The 19,855-nt window shown below is 43.8% G+C and overlaps 1 protein-coding gene across 23 annotated transcripts in view; it reads left to right on the top strand.

Annotated features, from left to right (window-relative positions):
• The window catches only part of tcf7l2 (transcription factor 7 like 2), a 93,079-nt gene that overhangs the window by 54,604 nt on the left and 18,620 nt on the right, over window positions 1–19,855 (top strand). For 22 of the 23 annotated variants that reach the window (XR_011978257.1, XM_072668191.1, XM_072668190.1 and 19 more), the window contains one exon: window positions 18,863–18,995. Coding sequence is in view for 22 of the 23 variants with exons in the window: in XM_072668191.1 (XP_072524292.1) it covers window positions 18,863–18,995 (133 nt within the window). In the remaining variant the exon portion in view is untranslated. Of the gene's footprint in view, window positions 1–13,419; window positions 13,543–18,862; window positions 18,996–19,855 lie in introns of those variants that run through there. The other variant, XM_072668211.1, reaches the window with a different exon arrangement.

Consider the following 19,855-nt stretch of genomic DNA (forward strand, 5'->3'; position numbering starts at 1 on the left):
GAGCCTGAAGAATGGCAAATGTGAGGGTTCATCACCCCGAGAGAGCCTGTGTGGAGTCCTCTGGAGTGACCGGCTGAAACCTCATACAGGAAAAGCGCAGTGAAAGGCATTCCCCGGTCACCCAGAACCCCTCCTAGTTTTCCTACCTCATTGAAAGTCCATTAGTGTCAGGCTAGAGGACATTACTGTCACCATTTTGTTTATTTAGAGATAGGATAATAATTGCTGAAGCTCAGACCTGGAGTTTGACCTAAATCAGGCTGATGTTTCAGCCCCAACACTCATTGCGGCTTTTTATTAAAATCATTTAATGGGTTAATGGCATTTAGAGATTTTAAAATGATAAAAAGTGTGTGCGCGCGCATGTGTGTGCCGTGTTTTTCATCTCCGAGGTAGACAGTCTGTGTCAACTGCATCAAAATAATTACAGGGAGATAAACACAGCCATTTGACAATGTTCACAGTGATCTAATCTGAAGGACTCGGAGAGTGAATGCTGAGGATGATCAAATCTCGGAGTAATGGAAATGATCAGTGTTGGGTCTGTTCAGTTTTCATCTGCCTCCGGCATTATAAATGCTTCTCTTCACGTTTCGTTCTGCGTTTTTACCAGCGGCGCGCTTCTTTGAGAGCTCTGCTCCCGCACTTAGGAGATACTCTAGATGTCGAACGCTAACTCGTCCCCACTGGTGATCAGTCATTTGATAAATCTAACCTTCTTGTAGGACCCAGCCCGAAGGGGTGAGGCAGACGATGGGTAGGTGGACGTGGACGGGACACGGGAAGTGTATTGGTTTCAGCGCTCCTGCTCCACGCCACCCGGCTCCCCTCCTCTAGAAGGCAAATGGCATCCGAAATCTGATTAGCCCCCATTATAAAGAGTGATATTTTCATCCCGCCAATTCTCGGCACTGTGTCAGTGCTCTCCGCTGCTCCGGTGCCGGGAAGAGCCTGCTCCTTTGACAGATAGTAGATATCCCGACCGTCGCTTGTTTGGACATGGCTGTCGTCCGTGACGTGGAAAAAACAGACAGCCGAGAAAATAAAAAGCAACTAAATAATGTCAAAAGATCAGAAATCAATGAGCCGGAGGAACGTGATCCACACGCCCCTCTCACATTTACTCCACCACAGTGTCTTTCAATGGCCACTAAAGTTGCTTTTGTTCACTCCCATGGAGATGTAACATAAGCGCTAGGAAGCTGTGTTACAATGGTCGGCTATCAGCAGAAAATAGCCTTTTTACTTAAAGGTTACTATCCGAGCTTTACTGAGTTACATACATGTCATTGCTTAAGGAAGGAAAAAGGCCAGAGGAGAGCACAGTGCCCTGACCTGATGCATTTATTTTTCTGCATTGCGTCCCATTGTAGGAAGAAAAAGAAAAAATGATTAGACTAGTGTGTGTATATATATATATATATATATATATATATATATATATATATATATATATATATATACAATATAATAAGCTCTGTTGGTTTAATATTCCCCAAAAGCAAAGCTGAATTTGAAATAGGATGCAGAGAAATTAGTCTACAGTTTCACTTAAATTCTGAAATCTCGCTGAGTAAATGTGTGATGTATCTTCAGTCACATTGGCTTGATTTGACATAATGAGAAATGTCATTAATCACTATGGCACATCTTTGTCTTCTGCCACAGCCCTGTTTATTTACCCAGATATTTCCCCCAAAACATTTGCACATATATTGTGTCCTTTCTGGTAGTGGCGATTGGAGGGGAAGGCCAGAAGGTTGGCGTCTGAGGTTTCAGCGTCCGCCGGAATTACGATCTGTTATTATAAGTACGTGAAAATGCGGCACCGCTGCGCTTTTGTGTTTGCCCGCTGAGGCCGAGAGATAGACACAGGATTTAAATAAAAAAAAAAGAAAGAAATAAAGAAAGAAACGGTTTCTGGACATTTCTAGAAGATAAATTTAATTTCTTTGCTATTTGGAGGTCTTCTTTGAAACCGCAATTGTAATGAACACATTCAGAAACTGGAGAATAGATTTACCCTCAGCTTCAAATAAGTCAGCGTTATCGGACTCTGTCATTCGCTCCTTCCTATTTTCGAGCTGCTAATTGATGTTTTTGATGTTGGCGAGAAAATTGAAGAAAATGTCATGTGTGAACCAGCGCGGAAGTTAATAAGATTGACTACGTTGACGGAATTTACAATGAGCGAAAGGAGAGGCGTATAATAAGGCCTGCCGCAAATTCGCCCGTCCGTCTTCGGAGGGGATGAAATCGACACCCAGCATGCTATTGGTCCAATACGCTTCATGCAAAAAACCCAGGACATTGTGCATGGACCCCCTCCTTTATTGTGGTTATTTATTTTTTGTTTTGTGGAGCTTCTGATTGGTGCACAGAAGCAGCTGTGTATCCAGAGGGCTCCTGCTCTGGACCAGGCCCGACAATTCGAAGAAATGGTCTCCCAGGGCTACCCTCCCGATCCAGACAATGCTCGTTCTTAATGCTGTTTTGAGTCTGAAAAGCCGTTGAGCTTTAAAAAGGTTAGATTAAGATATGTCTAAGAGATGCACCCATATCAGTTAGGGTCATTGCATATGTTTGGGCGAAGTGGAGCAGGGCTCAAACTCAAATCCCCTTGAATAAAGGGATTGAAGCACCACCATGGTAGCTCCATCTTTAGCCATTTATCGAACGCTGGCCTAAGTCCAAACCAAATCTGCTGTTCTGCGATATCACCCAATACATTCAAGCCAATTTTTTTTTAAGCTTTTTCGTCGCCATTGTTCGTTGGACGATTCGAACGGTTTACGGTAATTATGAAGCGTTGGTTGTTTTATTTATTTTTGTATAAAATACGTATTTGTCGATTGGCAATATGGCTAGGTGTAATGGGGTTCTGTGTTTTTAATTAGGCCGCGGATTAGCCGAGTTCGGTTCAGTGCTTCTGATTATTTTTCCCCGGCCTTTAGGGGAATGAGCTAAAACCCTAATACGGCCAGTACCCCCAAGCGGTCTTCTTTTTGAAGACACCGAAAAAAGTGGACTCTGCTGGCGCTCGGCCCTCCGAGAATCCAGAGTAAGGGACATTATTCTCGGAATAGCCAATTAATTCCACTGGCAATGATCGGTTAGCGCTTCTTCTCCCCCCAAACACACCCCCCCGCCCTCCGCTCGCCATTTGAAATGCTAACACAATGAAATATTTTTCTATTGGTTGGTGTCCCTCGGCTAAGCCACCGCCGCGGGCAGAGAATTTCATCGACTGATGAGACCAGAGGCAGGCCCGATAAAAAGGTTACCTGTACGTGACATGCACTCCTAATGGCTAGCGCTACCTTGAACTCGAAAGTTCTTTAACTTTTATTTGACTTCTAATCGTTTGTGTTGCAGCACTTTTGTGGCCGTCGAGAGTCGGAATGAAGGGCGTATATACATGCACGCTCGAGAAAGGAAATGCGCGGAATTTTGCAGGAAACGTTTCCTTACAAATCATTTTCCGCGTTAATGTAAGCTTGTTTAGCACAGACACAATTATGGGATCAAAGCGGGGAATTATTCGTAGACTATGAGCATTTTACTGTTTATTGTTTTTGCTATTTTTATAACGCCATGTTTTTTTTTATTTCATACTAAACTAGTAACAATATTAGCTAGCTTGCTTTTTTATTGTTCTAATAGAAGGTTTTCAAAGCACATTTTTATTTGCATATTTTTTGCAAAAATAAATACATTCATTACAAACATTAACTAAATGTATTTGTCACATACAACATTTTAGTCGTTCACAGCTTATATTTAAATGTGAATCTCCAATCCCTGTTTGTCTTTGATGTGAATCCACTGGCAGCGAGTGCGGATCTCGCGGGTGTATTGTGCTTCAGTCAGAGGAGAGCAGTATCGGTGCACCTGTCACATATCAGCACCTGAGGGCTGATGAAGAGGGGTGCCTCAGAGTGGTGGGGAGGAGAAAAGCGAGCCTCTTCTCAAATTGTTAGTTAAAGATAGGGCACAGTGCATCTACAGTGCGGTACCCCCTGACTGCCCCAGTGCAGACCCAACCACATATATATACCTACCTGCTCCCCCACAAAATATACCCTTACATATACTCACTCTTCCTCACACACACACTCTCTCTCTCACACACACACACATATTTTGCTGTCTACAAGGAACGAGGCAGGTGGCTCCCCATGGCTGCGGCTCCATGACAACATGCCATTAGAAATAGCAGGCCTGTTGATCAATCCAGCCGACATGACAGCTTCGCCGCGAGGCCTGGCTCTTTGAGCGCCGGCGCCGCGGCAGCTCCCTCTCCCGTTTCTCCTCACTAATTGGTGAAAGTTCTCTTATATATGCTTGTGGCACAGGGCTCTTTTTTTTCCCTCCTCTTCTTCTGCTTCTTCTTCTCCTTCTTCTTTAGCTCTTGGTTCTTCTTCTCCCATCAGCACACCTTATGGTGTGTTTTTTTTTCTCTCCCCCTCCACGTTGTCACAATGGAAGTGATAACTTTTAGTTAGATGTTGCAAGTGGGTTAAATATGACGTGTGTGCCGTAGGCACTGTTCGTACTGTTTCTCTCTCTCTCTCTCTCTCTCTCTCTTTCTTTTACAGAAGGATATCTGATAGTGTAAGGGACTGACATTGACTCTTGGCAGAAGAACGTTGGTGTTGAACAAACTAGCGGGAGTGTGCTGATTTTACTGCCAAATACAATTCATTACAACGATATTAGGACCCTTCTTCCTCCTTGTTTTTAATTCTAGCCAATGAAAATGCTGCAGTTTCACCTGTGCAGTTTAATCCAGCTTAGTTAAGCTTTGGTAAAAATCCATCCTAATTTTAAAGTACGCTTACCGAGCGCATTTCTGCATTTTTCACGCTCAGCACTGCATATTAGGAAATGAAAAAAAAAAACAAAAAAAAAAACAAAAGGTTCAACTGTGAGACGTGTCAAAACAATTGTCAGCGTTTTCATTCTGCTCCATGCAGGCTGTCATGTTCCAGAGCCGTGTTTAAACACACTCTCATCTCCCGTCTAAGTGCTTAACACCCCCCTCTTTGATTCCTCTCATAACTAAATAAATTAGTGTGAAGGAGGGAAAGAGAGAAACACACAGTAAATGTTTAACTGTCTCCTGTTTGTCATCTGTTTAGGCTTCTTAATTACACAGACGCAGCTTTAGCGCTAACACCCAGTGCCAGTGCGACACTCCTCTTGAGATTTGGAGCCCGAGCACAGGCAGTGTCCTGCCAGTGATTCATTTAGCTGTTAATATTTAATATTTATTTTAGGAAACCCCTGAAGGCCAGACGAGGGCTCGTGTGTAAACCTGAGCTCTTTTACCTCTTCTGTTTACAAAAGTGCTTGTTGAAATCCATTTAGCAGATGTTCTGAAGAGAGCTGGCGTAAAAGGCACGTAGAGGCTGTTAGAAATGTTGAAATGGTGGGGGTTATTTATTTATTTATTTATTTAAATTTAAGGTTAAAAGTGTTGTTTCAAAATCTGTGAAAAATATATTTTTGTAATTATTGGATGTGCATTTAGTTGTTTTCATTGTTGGCTTAAAGAAATGTATTACATTAAGAAGTGTCTCCACCCAGTGGCACGGAGGAGGTCAGAATGCAGATCGTGGCGTGAAAGCAGGGTGTGAAGGCTTTGCCTAGGGGAGGATATTTTATCATATATTAACTGTTGTTACAAGTGTAACCCCCCCCCCCCCCCCCCCCCTCGTATTGTTCTTGCCAGTGTTTTTGGTGTATCACACATTGAGTGTAGTATTTCGGCACAGCGCTCCTTATCACTTTTAAATTTTAATGCTGACATCTTCAGACGCGAGCGGATGTTCTCAGCTGCATCTGTTATTTGTGCTGCCCTGGAGCTGCACGGCAGAGTGGGCTGCACCTCGCCAAGCGTCTTCGAATGCTGTTCCCATGCGCCTGTATGTCTGGTTCATTTCAAGCAGGTGTAATTAGATGGCTGGGTGGTGGTGGTGGTAGTGGTGGTGGTATGGCAGTGCCGGTCTTGGAGGTGCTGGAGGAGAAAGGCTGAAGATCGGGCCGGGCTGAAGGAGAAAGCGATTGAGTGAATGGAAGAGTGAAGGCAGGAATTGGGGGGGTTCTTGTGAAGCTCCCTCTCCAGCTCCAAAGTAAGGGGGGGATCAAAGCGGCTTGTTTTATGTGGCTTGTGCGAGACTTTGAAGTCCCCGAGTCACCTACAGCACTCACTTCATCAAGTTCACTAGTGTCTTAATAGCAGATCAATAAGTTTCAAAGTCGGAGAGTTAATTTGATACTAGTGCTGATGTGATCACGCTGGGCCGGCAGCCGCTCACTCGCAGCTCTCTCTCTCTGACTCTCCTCGCTCCTCTTCCCCGCACACACACACACACCCCAACACACATCGCGCCTATTTCTCCCTCTCTCAGTGCACATTAACACGCGACGCCTTTTCATCTCAGCTCGCACTTCCTCACTTGACATTGATTCATGCAAACACTGAATTTCCAAAGCTGTGTTTTTCAGCTGTAGCAGTGTAGCTTGCATATCCCAAATTTATATTTTATGTATCTCACATCTTTCAGCCACTGTGTGAACCCGTGTAGCTTCCTCCTGGTGTTTTGAGTTTTTTTCTGCTCGTGTTGAATTAGGATCTATATCAGTTGTGTTTGTTTATCAATTATACTATACATTAATTTATAAATAGTGGCAAAACCGATTAACCAACATTCACAAACATTCTTTATGGCAGCACATTTGTACACATTGAAATATTCAATTTTAGATAGAAAATTAGATATTAGTTTTAAAATATTGAATTAAAAATGAAAAAAAAAAAGTTTTTTTCTGTTACTGAAATATAATATTTGCAGAATTCTAAAGAAATGAACATTAACATTAATTCTCTTATCGTAAATTCTGCAGTTTAATTTACAGCTCAGGTACAGTCTGATCTGGAAATTACAGAATTAAATGTTGAATTTTTGTAATATAATAAATCATGAGGAAAAAAAAAGACGAGAAATTAAGACGAGAAATTCGTACTGCGAGAAAAGCGAGTGCGGCGACGGCGCTTGAATGTGAAAGAAAACGTGAAGAAAAACTGAAAGCAGATCTTAAGCGGCTTTTCTTATTGCGGTTCAGAGACGGTGGCCGTGCTGCTCACCCCGGGCCGGAGGGGTCGGAGCGGCACCTCCAGAACAAAAGCCCAATTTAGAATGTTCATCTAAGGGTTGCTAATGGTATTAGGGAACCGGCAGGGTGGTCAGCAGGAGCCTGCCGCTCCAAGGTGAGGCCACAGCTTGACCCGGACCCGCACCGATTCACGGCTGCGGCAGTATTAGGGGCTTCGCATCTGTCGTCCCTCTGCCCCCCGTCAGCGCCTTTTTATTCCACTGTTTATTCCACTGTTTTTAGACTAAAGCACAAAAAGAAATGAGGGAAACTTTAGAAACTGCGCAGCCGCTTACGGGGCTTCTGATGATGCGGGCGAAAGCCGGCCATCGGCCCGTGATGGTAGTCCAGAAAGACTCGCCCGGTGCTTGATTTCATTCGCTGATCTTAAATTTACTTCATCATAATCTCTGATGGCCAGAGCGCAGTGTATTTGTAATATTGGTGCACGTGTGTGTGTGTGTGTGTTTTTTCGACTGCACGGGCGTGATTGCAATGGACCGCACAGTAAGAAGTGAACTGGATTAAATGGCACATTACTCGGCTAATTTATCTAGCAGACCCTTTAAGGTAAGGCTTTTTATAATGAAGCTGGTTTATTGTGGAATATTTTGAAATGTTTCTGCTGTTTTTTGGGGTTTTAAAAAAAAGTGTTGTTTTTAGCGGCATATCGGAATTGGAATTTATGCTTGTGGTTGTGTGTGTATGTGTGTGTGTGTGTGTGTGAGAGTGTGTGTTTGGGTTAAGCACTGTCTGTGTGGTCCGGGGTGACCGCTCTGTGCCGACTCCGCCAGAAATGTGAAAAAGCGTCGGAGGATGCTGTTTGAGATGAATGCTTTAGCTCACATTTCTTTTGTAATTATTTATCAGGCAGCTCATAGTCTAGGGCTCCTTCCGTTTTCCGAGCCATTTCCTTGCTATTTTTTTTCCTCTATGGAATAATGAATAATATCTAAAAAAGTACTGGCTGTGAAATTAAATCACAAAGCTCTAGAGAGGGGAAAAAAGGTTATGATCAAAATCTGAACCTAGAAATTTGTTCAAATTGTGTTTTTGACCCTTTTATCAAAAACCGCTCAAAATGATAGGTCAGAATGATGATTTCTGTATTTCTTTTTTTTCCTTCTTTCTTCCTATTCTACTTCTTCACACGCACAACGAAATCTCGCTTCATTAAAAGTGTATTAATCTGGATCCTTGTCTCCTGGGAGGCACCTTAAGATGATGTTGTGTCTTTTTCTTTAAATTGTTGAGGAAAAAAAAAATCTCGCAGATTTAGTCCCTGTCAGTCAGAAATAATTGTGTGCTTAATCTTGTCCCTGATGGATGACTCGGAGTTCAGCAACGGGCCAGCTCCAATGACAAATACAATATTAATATTCATTAACTGCTTTGACAATGCTAATTTTGATGCAGTAGTAAAGGGCCTTCCAAAGTTAGCGGCCAAAGCATCAGAGCTGCGCAAGGTGGCAAGATAATTTGTGCTGCTTTACTGAGCTGAAAGCTTTTAAAGTCTTAAGCGGGGGGAAAAAACAGAGAGAGGCTAGGTACCACAAACAAAATAAAAGAGAAAGGGAAAAAGTTCAGACGCATTGGAAGCCAGGGCTGCGGAAGTAATACGATCAAGAGACCGCTGCAAAATTTGACACCTCCGATGCTGCATCTTTGAGCAAATATTTTCCCTTTTTTTCCGAAACAAAAAGTTTCCACAAAAAAAGGATCGGAACATGGTAAGTCAGCACATTCTTGGTTTTGTTTAATCGTTTTGATCTTTTCAATTATCGCCATTTGAAGATCAATAGTGATTTTTTTCTGCTATGGTTAAAAGGCTCACAGCGGTGGCATGGTGTACGGTCGGATCACGGCTTTAAGAGTGGGCTTCCTCACTTCAAGCCATCAGTTGGCCATGCTTAATTTTCCTGTTGCCGGTCTTCCAGAAAGCGGAGCAGCTTGTTTTTTTAAGTTTACAGTTCTTTATTATTTATGGCTGTTGATTTAGGCTCGTTTTTGACTGATTGACTTCAGAGTGTGGGTGCGTGGTTTTTTGTTTTTTTGCTGGTGTCTTTAAAGATTACTGGGATTCTCTTGGAAGTTGGAAAAGCGTTAGTGCGCTTGCATGTGCAGAAGTCTTTTGTTGATAGAAATGTCAGTTTGCCTTTTTTATCCGTTTGCGATCGCCTCTGTCGCCACATCAAAATTGTGCGGCAAGCGGCGCGCGGAACCGCGGGGTGTTTGTGGCGAGGTGTCCGCAGCCAGGCTCGCTCCGGGTCGGATCGGATTACTCACTCTGCCTTTCCTGCACTTTCTTCCTTTCTCTCCTTTTCTTTTTTCTTTTTTTTTGTCTTCTATTTTGGTGTTTTATTTTTGCGGACGCTGTGAATGGAGCGTGGCGTTGCGGATTAATGACATGACGAGGGACACCCTGCTGCTCAAGTTTAGCCAAGTTAGGGCAACTCCTATAGAAGAGGCTCAAGTACCTTTATGCTTGGCAAGGCGCGGAAAGGAGAAGGAGAAGGGAAGCCTCTCTTGCTCTCTCTCCCTCTTTTTTTCTGTTGTTCTTTCAACTTATAAAAGAAAGAGAGATGGACACAAAAGGACTTATTAAAGGGGATATGAAGATGAGCAACGGGGAGAGGGGGAGAGGGAGAGAGAGAGAAGGAAAGAAAGAAAGAAAGAAAGAGAGAGAGGGCTCTTCTTCGCCTCTCCTGCCGAGCGAGGGAGCGGCTGAGTGCAGTGAATGATTGGGTGGCTGAGGCTCAAGCTCCGGCTCGTTGCGGCTCCGGGCTAAGGCTGAAGCGGTCAGCGGCGGCCGGCTGCCCGCTCTCCGGGCTGCGGGCTGTGGGCTCTGGGCTCGGGTGAGCGGCTCAGCTGCTGTGTCTGGGTGTCGTGTGTTATCGGCTGAGGCGATCAGGGCTGCAGGGCTGCTGTAGATGAGGTGCTGCCCTCCAGTGGATTAGTGGATGACATCGTGATGTGCATCTTGTTGTAGTCTAAGCACTACTGCGAGTGTCAGCATGCTTGTTTTAACCAGGAACCGAGCAGCATCAGGACCCCATCCCATATAGAGCTCTTTTAAATGGTAAGATTGGCCGTTTTTATACAATACTGCTGTGCTTATTTTCAATGATTCTGTTCGTCAGGTTTTGTTTTTTGGTTGCCAGGTATTTTTCTTATTTTCCCTGCGACTGATATTTAGCAATTTATACCACTTAAGTTGTTAAGTGACAGCTTGGCAGTATTTGATAATGAAAGGCTGCTCTGTTTGATTGCATTGTCTGGCAGCTTCACAGCAGTGGCTTAAGAAGCCAAGATTTAGACTGAAATATTTGAAGACCTGATATCACTTTTATTCACAAAAATAACTTCTAACAATTTATTTCAACATTTATTAGAAATTAATATATTGTTTCAAATTGTTTAAGTATGTTGTATTATATTTCATTTTTGAATGCCTTTGTTTTTTAATTAAATTAAATGTGTTCGCGGTTATTACATTGTTGAAATTTTGTCATTTAATATTTCGTTAATAATATTTATTAGTTAATATCAGAAGTTATTTAGGATATATTGAAATATACATATATATTTTTAAACCAGATTAACAACAAAACATTTTTGTTTCCATTAGAAAAAGAAAACAAATGGCCTTGATTACAGTAATAATATTTAGGAGCACATATAATATAATCATGTTATATAAATTATTATTATTATTATTATTATTATTATTATTATCATCATATTATTATTATTATTGTCACTATAATTATTCATGGGAATCTATTTAATCACACACCTTAAATCAAGTGTGATTTCTTTTATATTTTTGTGTTTATTATTTTTTGTGTTTTGATTTACAGATATTAAATAACAATATAAAAGTGTGTGTGTGTGTGTGTGTGTGTGTGTGTGTGTGAGAGAGAGAGAGAGAGAGAGTTACTTGTTCTCTGTGTGTATTGTTGGCTGTTGTATTGTGGGCTGCCGGTCAGGAGCAGCCGAACTGCCAGTTTACTGCAGAAATTGTGCGCGCACTTGTGTTTGTGTGTGTGTGTGTGTGTGACAAAGGGGTTAGTGCTGGAGTGTGGCAGCGCGGCTGAATAGAGGGAGGGAAGGCAATTAGCTGCCATGCTGCTGCCGCTCTTTTACTTGTCAGACTGCAGCCTGCTGCTTTTGTGCGCGCGGCGTAGACGACATTCGCAGGGTTTCGTTTTGGTGTTAAGGGCCTCAGGCGTCCGCCAAAGGCCGGAGGAGAGCTGGAGACACACGTTTTACTGCAGTGCTGAAAAGTGCAAGTGCTCCTAAATTACAGCGCATAATTTTTTTTTCCATGTTCATACTTTACTATTAACTGTCATATGTATATTTCCTTATTGTGTGTGAGATCTTCTAGTCGGGCAGGAAAAAGCACAGAATGATGTGGAGCTGCAGCTGAAAAATAACAAAGCCTGTTAGGATTAAAATGTGGACAGTGGTGGAAGATTGGTGGTAGTCTTTATTCTCCAGGTTTGAGATGATTTAAGAATAGAAAACCTTTTCATTTTTGTGTGACAGCTTGTATTTTAATGTATGGTAGGGTTTATGTGAAAAATGAGAACAATGATTGTAGCTGTCACGCAAAAACCTTGTATCTCCAAATTGAGAACTTCACAGCAGGAGGGGAAAAACCTGAACTTTCAGTGGAATCTGTAAAAGATTTTTTATTCCAAGTCATTTTTGGAATATTTCTATTGGTCCATTCATCATGAATTTTTGAAGGTATAAAATATTGTATTCACAAAGATTTTATTCCAGGTCATTGTGGAGCATTCGTATTCATCCATCTTTAAATTATATTGCATATAATTATGTATTATAAATATATATTATATTATATAAATCACAACGGCCAGATTCTAATTAGGTCAACAAGTGAACATGTGCTAAAATGGAGATACAAGGTATTATATAGTGAGCATACACAGACTGCTGCGTTAAAACTCTTTGGTGTGGTGCTGGTCAGCGTTCCTTTCTCTCTCTCTCTCTCTCGCCCTCTCTCTTTCTTTTCTTTCCTTCCCCACTGATCAGGCCAGATCCTCTTCATTGAGGGAAACCCGCACCGCAGCTTCGGCATACTTAGAGGAATTATTCTGAGCAAAGTGAAGTGTGAAAAAAAAAGAATGTGTGTGTGTGTGTGTGGGCTAAAGAGAGGAAATGCGGTAGGTGCACTGTAGGCCAAGGCCTTGTGTAGTCAGCTTTTTGACAGAGGGAGGTCAGCGGGAGTTAAGCACGGGATCTCCTTTATTCACTTCTTCTTCCTCTTCTTCCCCTTAAAAAAATGCAACAAGACCCCACGTCCGTGTCAAAGTGAAGACAAATACCTTTCCCCCTTACGGCACCCCCCAATGGACCGCCAGCTCCGAGTGGTGACTGTCAGAATTGCGCTGTTAAGTGACTGCATGCCACACTTTGCTGATCTTGCCCTCTCTTTGTGGATGTTGTGTCTTGTTCTTTTCTCTCTCTCTCTCTCGCGCTCGCTCTCTCTCTCTCTCTCGCTCTCTTTGTCTCCTTTACTTGCCATGCTTGCTTTACCTTGTTGTAGCCGAGGCTTTTCAAGCTGCTAGTTCTTCTTTGGGCATCCTGGAGGCACGGCAGAGCCCACACACAAACACACTTACACACACACACACACACACACACACACACACACACACACACAAACATCCACACACACAGTCCAACAAGCTTGATTTTTTTCTTTCTTGTTTTTCAGTTGTTGTTTTTTTTTTTTTAAATGTTTCTTGGCTTGTGGGAAGATTTCTCCGCAGTGGCGTGAAAACCATCAGACAGGCTTTTTCTTCTTGCTCCCTTGCTTCACTGTCCTCCGTTCGTTTTTTCTCTTTTTCTTCTCAACTGACCGTTTGAAAGTTTGCTGGTCGGCCGTCGAAGAGGACAGGGCTGAGCTGAGGTGTGTGTGTGAAGATGGGGAGCACTGTGTGATCTCAGGGCTGGTGAGGAGTGAGGATAGGCCTGGCCGGACGTCCCGAGACAGTACAGCTGGCAATGGTGTGCTTGTGAAGTTTAGTTTAGGGGCACAACACAAGGGACACACACACATGAGCCTGCTTCAGCACAGGAGCATCTTTGGGGAAGAAGTCGAGGCTGAACGCAGGGAAGAGGACAAAAAAGGAGGTTTTGCGTTGAATCGGCGGCCGTAGCGAGGGAAGCAGAGGGACGGAGGAGAGGGGAGGAGAGGGGAGGAGAGGGGAGGGGAGGGGGGGGGTCATGTACCCGCGGGACGGCCTGCTGCTGGGGCTGGATGACAAGGAAGGGAAAGGGGCTGCTCTGGCCTCCAGCCTCTCTCTGCTACAACAGGTCAGCTGCTGGCCACTCACACTCAGTGCCTGGGTAAGTACTGGGCATTTCTAGGGCCACACACACACAGACATATATATACAGTCTTTATTTTCCCCTTTGTTTTTTAGTATTACCTCCTACCCTATTTGTTGTTTAGTGTAGTTCACAGGACACCATAGGTCATATCTCTTTTTAAGCTTTATCTGTGTGCTCATGAGTATGAGTACATGTACATGGGAGGCAACGCTGTGAGTGGGAGTTTTTTTAGCTAGGTGTGTGTGAGTTATATGTAGGGTTGCGTAACTGTAGGCAAATATAAATGTTAGGTCAGTGAATTTATGTTGAAATTTAAAAAAATGTAAAACGTCATTTTTGATCTGATTTGTTCTGCACAAGCCATCAGAATTGATTAGAACTCATAATTTATTAATATCTCCATTAACAGCAGCCACAAGATTTTTTTTTTACATTTATGTTGCATGTATGCATCTAGTCTGGTATTGGCAGTTCAATTAGAACGAAGGGGGTGGATTTCCCACGACTGCAATTCATGGAAATAACAATAAATAAATGGTATAAATCCCAGAAAAAACAGTAATAATAATTAGCCTGTTATGATTCCTGATAATGTTGAAAATGTAATAGTAAACAGATGAAGGACTATACTATGATACGTTTACAGAGCTAAAAAGAATGATATTTTTCTAAAAGATCTTCAATGTTTTGCTTCCATTCATTAGACTGTATAATTCTTATTATGTCAGATTTGTAGATCACTATATGTAAAGTCTGTAGTCAGATAAGTGTGGGGTCAGATTGTGAGTGTGTGCATCGAGGGGCTTTCCAGCTGTTAACAGGACTTCTACAGGAACAGTGAGATCAGCTCAGTTTCAGCATAGTTTCAGTATTTCTCTCTCTTGTAGTCGCTGGTCAGGATGTTCATGACTCCTAGGCTCAGGCATGCTCCTCGTTCACGCGTGTGTGAGTGTGTTTTCTACATCGTGTCCCTGTGTGTGCTTGGATGCGAGCCACTGGCACGTATAGTGCTGGAGTTCAGGTCCCTGGCAGCTTTTCCTGCTAGCTCTGGAATTTGTAGGCCTGAGAGTGCACCTATCCATCACTGCGCTGTCACCCTCCCCCCCCCCCCCCCCCACACACACACACACACACACACTCCCACCCCCCAAAGCCCATCCGCAACCTCACCACAGCTCATTAAGGCCCGCAGGCCCTACTGACAACTCATCATATCATGACATAAAACGGGGAAAAGCTCTTGGGCCCCCAGGGGCCACAAGGTCACCACCTTCACATTTAGGCTTTAAATTGCAAGGTGCCACTGAGCGGAAACGCAAGGCCAACAGCTTTTCCCGCCAGTCCAGCTTTGTCCAACTCTCACTCTCTGTCCCTCAAAAAAAAAAAACCCTGCGGCAGCCCAACCTAACCCCCGCCACTACCACCACCTTTGACATCCAGACTGTGTCTAATCGGCTCCTGCTCCGTTAAGCCTTTTCATTGACCTGAGTTTCTTGCTTATGCTAGAATGTTTGTTTAGGGGTACCTGAAAAAGCCAGATATTGCAGGTTAAGTATCTGTTTACTCCGTCTCGGCCTTCCACTCTTAGCCATAATGGATCTTAATTGTTTGTGTGTGTGTGCATGTGAGAGTGAGAGAGAGACAGTGAGTGAGTGAGGGACAAGGCTTGACAGATGCAGCAGTGAAGCCAGTGTGACAAACCCAGCCTCTCCACACACTCTCCATTATAGCAGCCAGGCCTTTTGTAAGACCACCACTAGGGGTCACGACCCCAAGCATAAACTGTCAATCGCATTGGTTTGGCAAGGCTCAGCAGCAAGGGGTCCAAACACACTTGCACATTCTTGTGCAAGTATCAGAGACGATTACTGACACACACACAGTTTGTTTAGGGGGTTTTATTTGTTTGTTTATTTAAAATAATTTAACTTTTTTCCTTGTTTCTTGTCCAGAGTCACTGTCCAGTTTGTCTTTTTTGGCTGGTATCTATCTAGTAGTGAAGTGAGCTGTAGGACGTTTTCTACCAGTGTTTTGTTTAGTTTTTTTGCACAAAATAGAAATCAGCCCCTATGTTTTCTTTCTTTTGTTTGTCCAGTGTCCGTCTCTGAATGGCCTTGAGTGAGCGTGTGTGTGTACTGCTGAATCTCTACAATCCCAATGTGTTGTTTAGAAATAGGATTGTACGAAGGCTGTGTTGTTTGTGTCCAGCAGTAGCCAATGCAGCATGTGTAGGTGGTCTTCCTCACCCCCCCCCCTCCAGTGCTAGAGACAATTAGCCATGTCTGGTGGAACAGTCTGAAGCCATCATACAATAGCAGAGGGGTCAATAGTGGCATGTTTAAAGTGGGGATTTTCTGAAGGCTCGGGGCTTAATGGAGTTGAGAAGCACTTTGAGAAGAGAATGTTTGGAGGATGTGATTGTATATTATGAGAGAAGTGATTATCCATTTGCAAAGTTATTTTTGTGCTTGTGTTAGTGTGTGAGAGATATTAAAGATGATATAAAAATGTTGGAAGCGGATGTTGATTAAAAAAAAAAGAAGAAAAGAAGGATGAGCACTGTAGAATATTTACAGTTGAAATTGTGGATTTGCTTATATTATGTTTATTTTTCATCAATGTTTAATGCTGAACTTTTACCACAGTTTATTGTAAAAAAAAAAAAGAAAAAAAAAAGGGAATACTGTAAAGCGGAGCTATATTCGGAACATTGACACACTGACACGACTCTACAAATGTTTTAACTTTGGACTCCTTTTTTTTTAACCTTCTCTTTTCTTTTATTGGGGCAAGTGTAAGTGTAACTCTATCTCCTTTCCTTCTCCTCCATTCTGCTTGTCTTTTCAGGGCCTTGCTAATCTGTCCAGCCCTGCCGGAGCGAGCGTTACTGTAGCAAGCGGTGCTCACATGCAGCGCTGCCCAGAAGGCAGATAAACGGAATGGCTGCCTATTATTTGTGGGGCTGTGGGGTGTTTGAAAGGGGGCCTGTTAGGCCCACAGTGACTGTGATGTAAATCATTTGGCTTGTCTCTGGGTGAATGTGGCCGCAGTGGACAGCCATTTGGAACTGTCTCTCAATGGAGAGGCGCTGGACAAAAGAACTCATTTAAATGGCTACTAAAGCCTTTCAGCGCAGAGAGAATTGACAACATTCTTTCACATCATTACGGAAGGGGGAGGTTATGAGGGGCTAGCGTGTGGTACGGAGGGGGGCAGAGGGGTTATGGGGGCTAGCAGGCGGACGGGGGCACTGCTGCTGCCTCAATGGCAAACTCGTCAACTGTGTTTGGCAGCTGTCATCACCCCATCCCTTTTTCTGATGACGGAATTTTTTTCCTCTAACCCCCCCCCCCCTTCCACAATTCCAGCTTTAACGAGTTGCCTCTTCGTTCCCTGACTCTTTCTCTTTCTTCAGCCTCTCCTTCACTTTTTTTTTTTCACCCCCCAACTCCTTGTCCTGTCTCTCGTGCTAACTCTCTCTCCAGCCGTGGTTGTGCTCAGGGGCCTGAATGAGTCCCTAGAGCCCTTTTCTTTCTCCCAGCAGCTCTGCTCAGTTCATTAATCTTTCATTGGGAATATGGCGGAGGGGAACCCCCCCTTCCAGTGCTCAGTGTGGCCCCTCTTTCCCTCTCCCTCTCTCTCTCCCTCTCCCTCTCCCTCTCTCTGGCTGAGGGGTCCTGGGTGAATGCTTTAACCGCCCAGACCCAGGCAGCAGTCAACCTTGGACATGCAGGGGCTCGTCTCTTCCACTCTAAATGTAGGGGGAGTGACTCAGATAGATTAGGCCTGACAAAAGGATGGCTTGTGTCTGCTTTCACAAAGCCTGTACAAATGTTCACCATCATTGTTTCGTGTCCCCCCCCCCTCTAAAGTACTTTGTGACAGCCCACTTTACCAGGCTTTACTGTGTGTCATTGAGGCCCGGTTGATTGGGCGTGTTGTAAAAGGAGAAACTGGCGAGTCTCTACTAGCTCTGGCAGTCTCCTTGAACCCTCTACAGCAGACATGCTGCTGTCAATCAAACTTTTGAATGCCATGCGTGACTAAGGGCAGGTCAGCAGAAGCGCACATAGTGAATGTCCAAGTGTGTGCCAGCTTTTCAGACACGTAAAAGCACAGTGTGAAAGATCCTAATCACACACACTAAACACACTGTTTCAGTAATCTTAAATTGTTAGGGCTGATTCTAATTCTGACTGGAATTGTCAACCCGAAGCTCACACTGTGTGTGGGCTAAAAGACCATAAACACACTCGCACAACGATTATACGTTTTAATATAAATAATGTTTTTTTTTATTGGTTAGAAAATTACATTTAAGCAAACTACATTCCCTAGATCCCACTATTTACATCATAACACTGCAATACTGCTAGACTAGTAAATTAGCTGATTCCATAGTGTTTAGAACAACACTTCGCCGATTCCAGTCTCGGACAGTTCCAGTCGTGCAGGCCTCCTCCTTTTTAGGTTAGCTCCACCACACTTTATCTAAGGCATTCTGAATAAAAGGATTGTTGGTGAAATGGAGGCAGACTGTAATCCACGACCGGGGGCCACTGTGGGGCCTGTCTAATCTACAGCAGGGCCGTAATCTGGTTAGGTAGCGTGTGCTGGGAATCCACTAATGCCAGGCTATGCTTCAGCACCCCTCCGCTCAGCTGTAATCTTGGGTAATTGAAAACGGGGCCTGTGCCACTTAGGAGCACAAAGAGCAGATTACATAGCTAAAACCAATTTGGCCACGACGCAGAAATAGATTTTCTCGACCTCCCCTCCCCGTGTTTTATAATGCAAACCCACCCCAAAAACCAGGCCCAGGAGGAAGAGGAGAGGGGGTAAAGCAGGGAGGGAGGGAGGGGAGTGCCGGGCAGGAGCCAGAGGAAAGGGGGGAGCTGAGAGATAGAGAGAAAGAGGCAGGAGGCTGTGGGCTGCTGCTGCTGCTGCTGCTGAAGTGTGTTTGGATTGCCTGCCATTTTGTTTATTAGGTGGTTTCTCTGATTGTGCTTGTGATGATAGCTCTGGGCACAGTCAGGGGGTTAGAGGAGCGTATAGCGTAACCAGCAGCCATGAGGGCTGTTCTCAGTGTCAGATGACTGTTTCGATCTCTGTCCTGTGGCATAGCACCTCGACGCAAGTGTTTTTAATTACAAACCGCACTGTTCTAAAAAAGCAAGCCTGCGGTTGGAGACAGAGAGCTTGATAATTTGATAGCACAGCGTTTTGTTGGATCTTGACAAATGTGTGGTTCAAGTGTAGGCACCTGGTTTCTCTGTCTCAACTCTAAGAAATATTAACATCATTTTTCTTCTCTTCTGTTTCTCTCTGTCTCCAGTCTAATAAGGTCCCCGTGGTACAGCACCCTCACCATGTGCACCCGCTTACGCCTCTGATCACCTACAGCAATGAACACTTCACGCCTGGGAACCCTCCTCCACACCTACAGACAGACGTGGACCCCAAAACAGGTAGGACACATGTCGCACTAGAGCTGCGTGTTCAATCATCTATACCTGCAAACCAATATAAACCAGTACCAGCGCTACAGTATTGGCTTGAAGTTGGTAGGACATCATTCTATTCCTACTACTGCCCAGCACTAGGCCACATAAATATGCTGTTCTTCAAAGTTTAAATACTTTGCAATCCAAGCCCAACATCACGTAGAGCAGAGTATATGTCAAACATGGTGGAGATACAGTGCAATCTCCATAACTGGCTCATTGCTAAACTCAGATAGACTGTTGACTAGCTGCGAGTGCACGTATATAGGGTGGGCAGAAAAACAGGCCAAAGGCCTTGCTTTACCCACACTTGTGCATTTTCCAAGCTCTTCTGAGAAGATAAGAAGGTTCCCCTTTGTCTGCTCTTCCACACGAATTGCACAAAGATGAATCTGTCTCACTTGTATGAGTTCACAGTGTGCTAGAGTTTATCACACACCCAGTTTAATGCTGTTCTTTTGGCACACTAACTTGTGAGTTCACTCACTACTGGTCTCCACTGGAGTCCATCAGTGGCAGTTCTTAACTTAACTTTAACGTAACGTTATTAACATTAAATCTACAGCACATAAAAAGCATGTCTTTCTGTTATGTGCGGCACCAGCCTCACCGTTTAGGGAGCCGTACCCAACTCTTTCTGCTGTGTTTGGGCTAACATTGCTCTTATGATGATCCTCATTACAAAGGGCCAATAAGGATTCAGAGGCTGTTTAATGGTGCGCTTAATGGGGCTGCTTAATTGAGTTTAGAACTTAATTAATTAATGAGCTATATTAGGACCCCTGTGTGTAGTGGCTGTGCTATAGTGCTGCTGAAGTATTCCT

The sequence above is a fragment of the Salminus brasiliensis genome, chromosome 22 (assembly GCF_030463535.1).
Source record: "Salminus brasiliensis chromosome 22, fSalBra1.hap2, whole genome shotgun sequence".
NCBI lineage: Eukaryota > Metazoa > Chordata > Actinopteri > Characiformes > Bryconidae > Salminus > Salminus brasiliensis.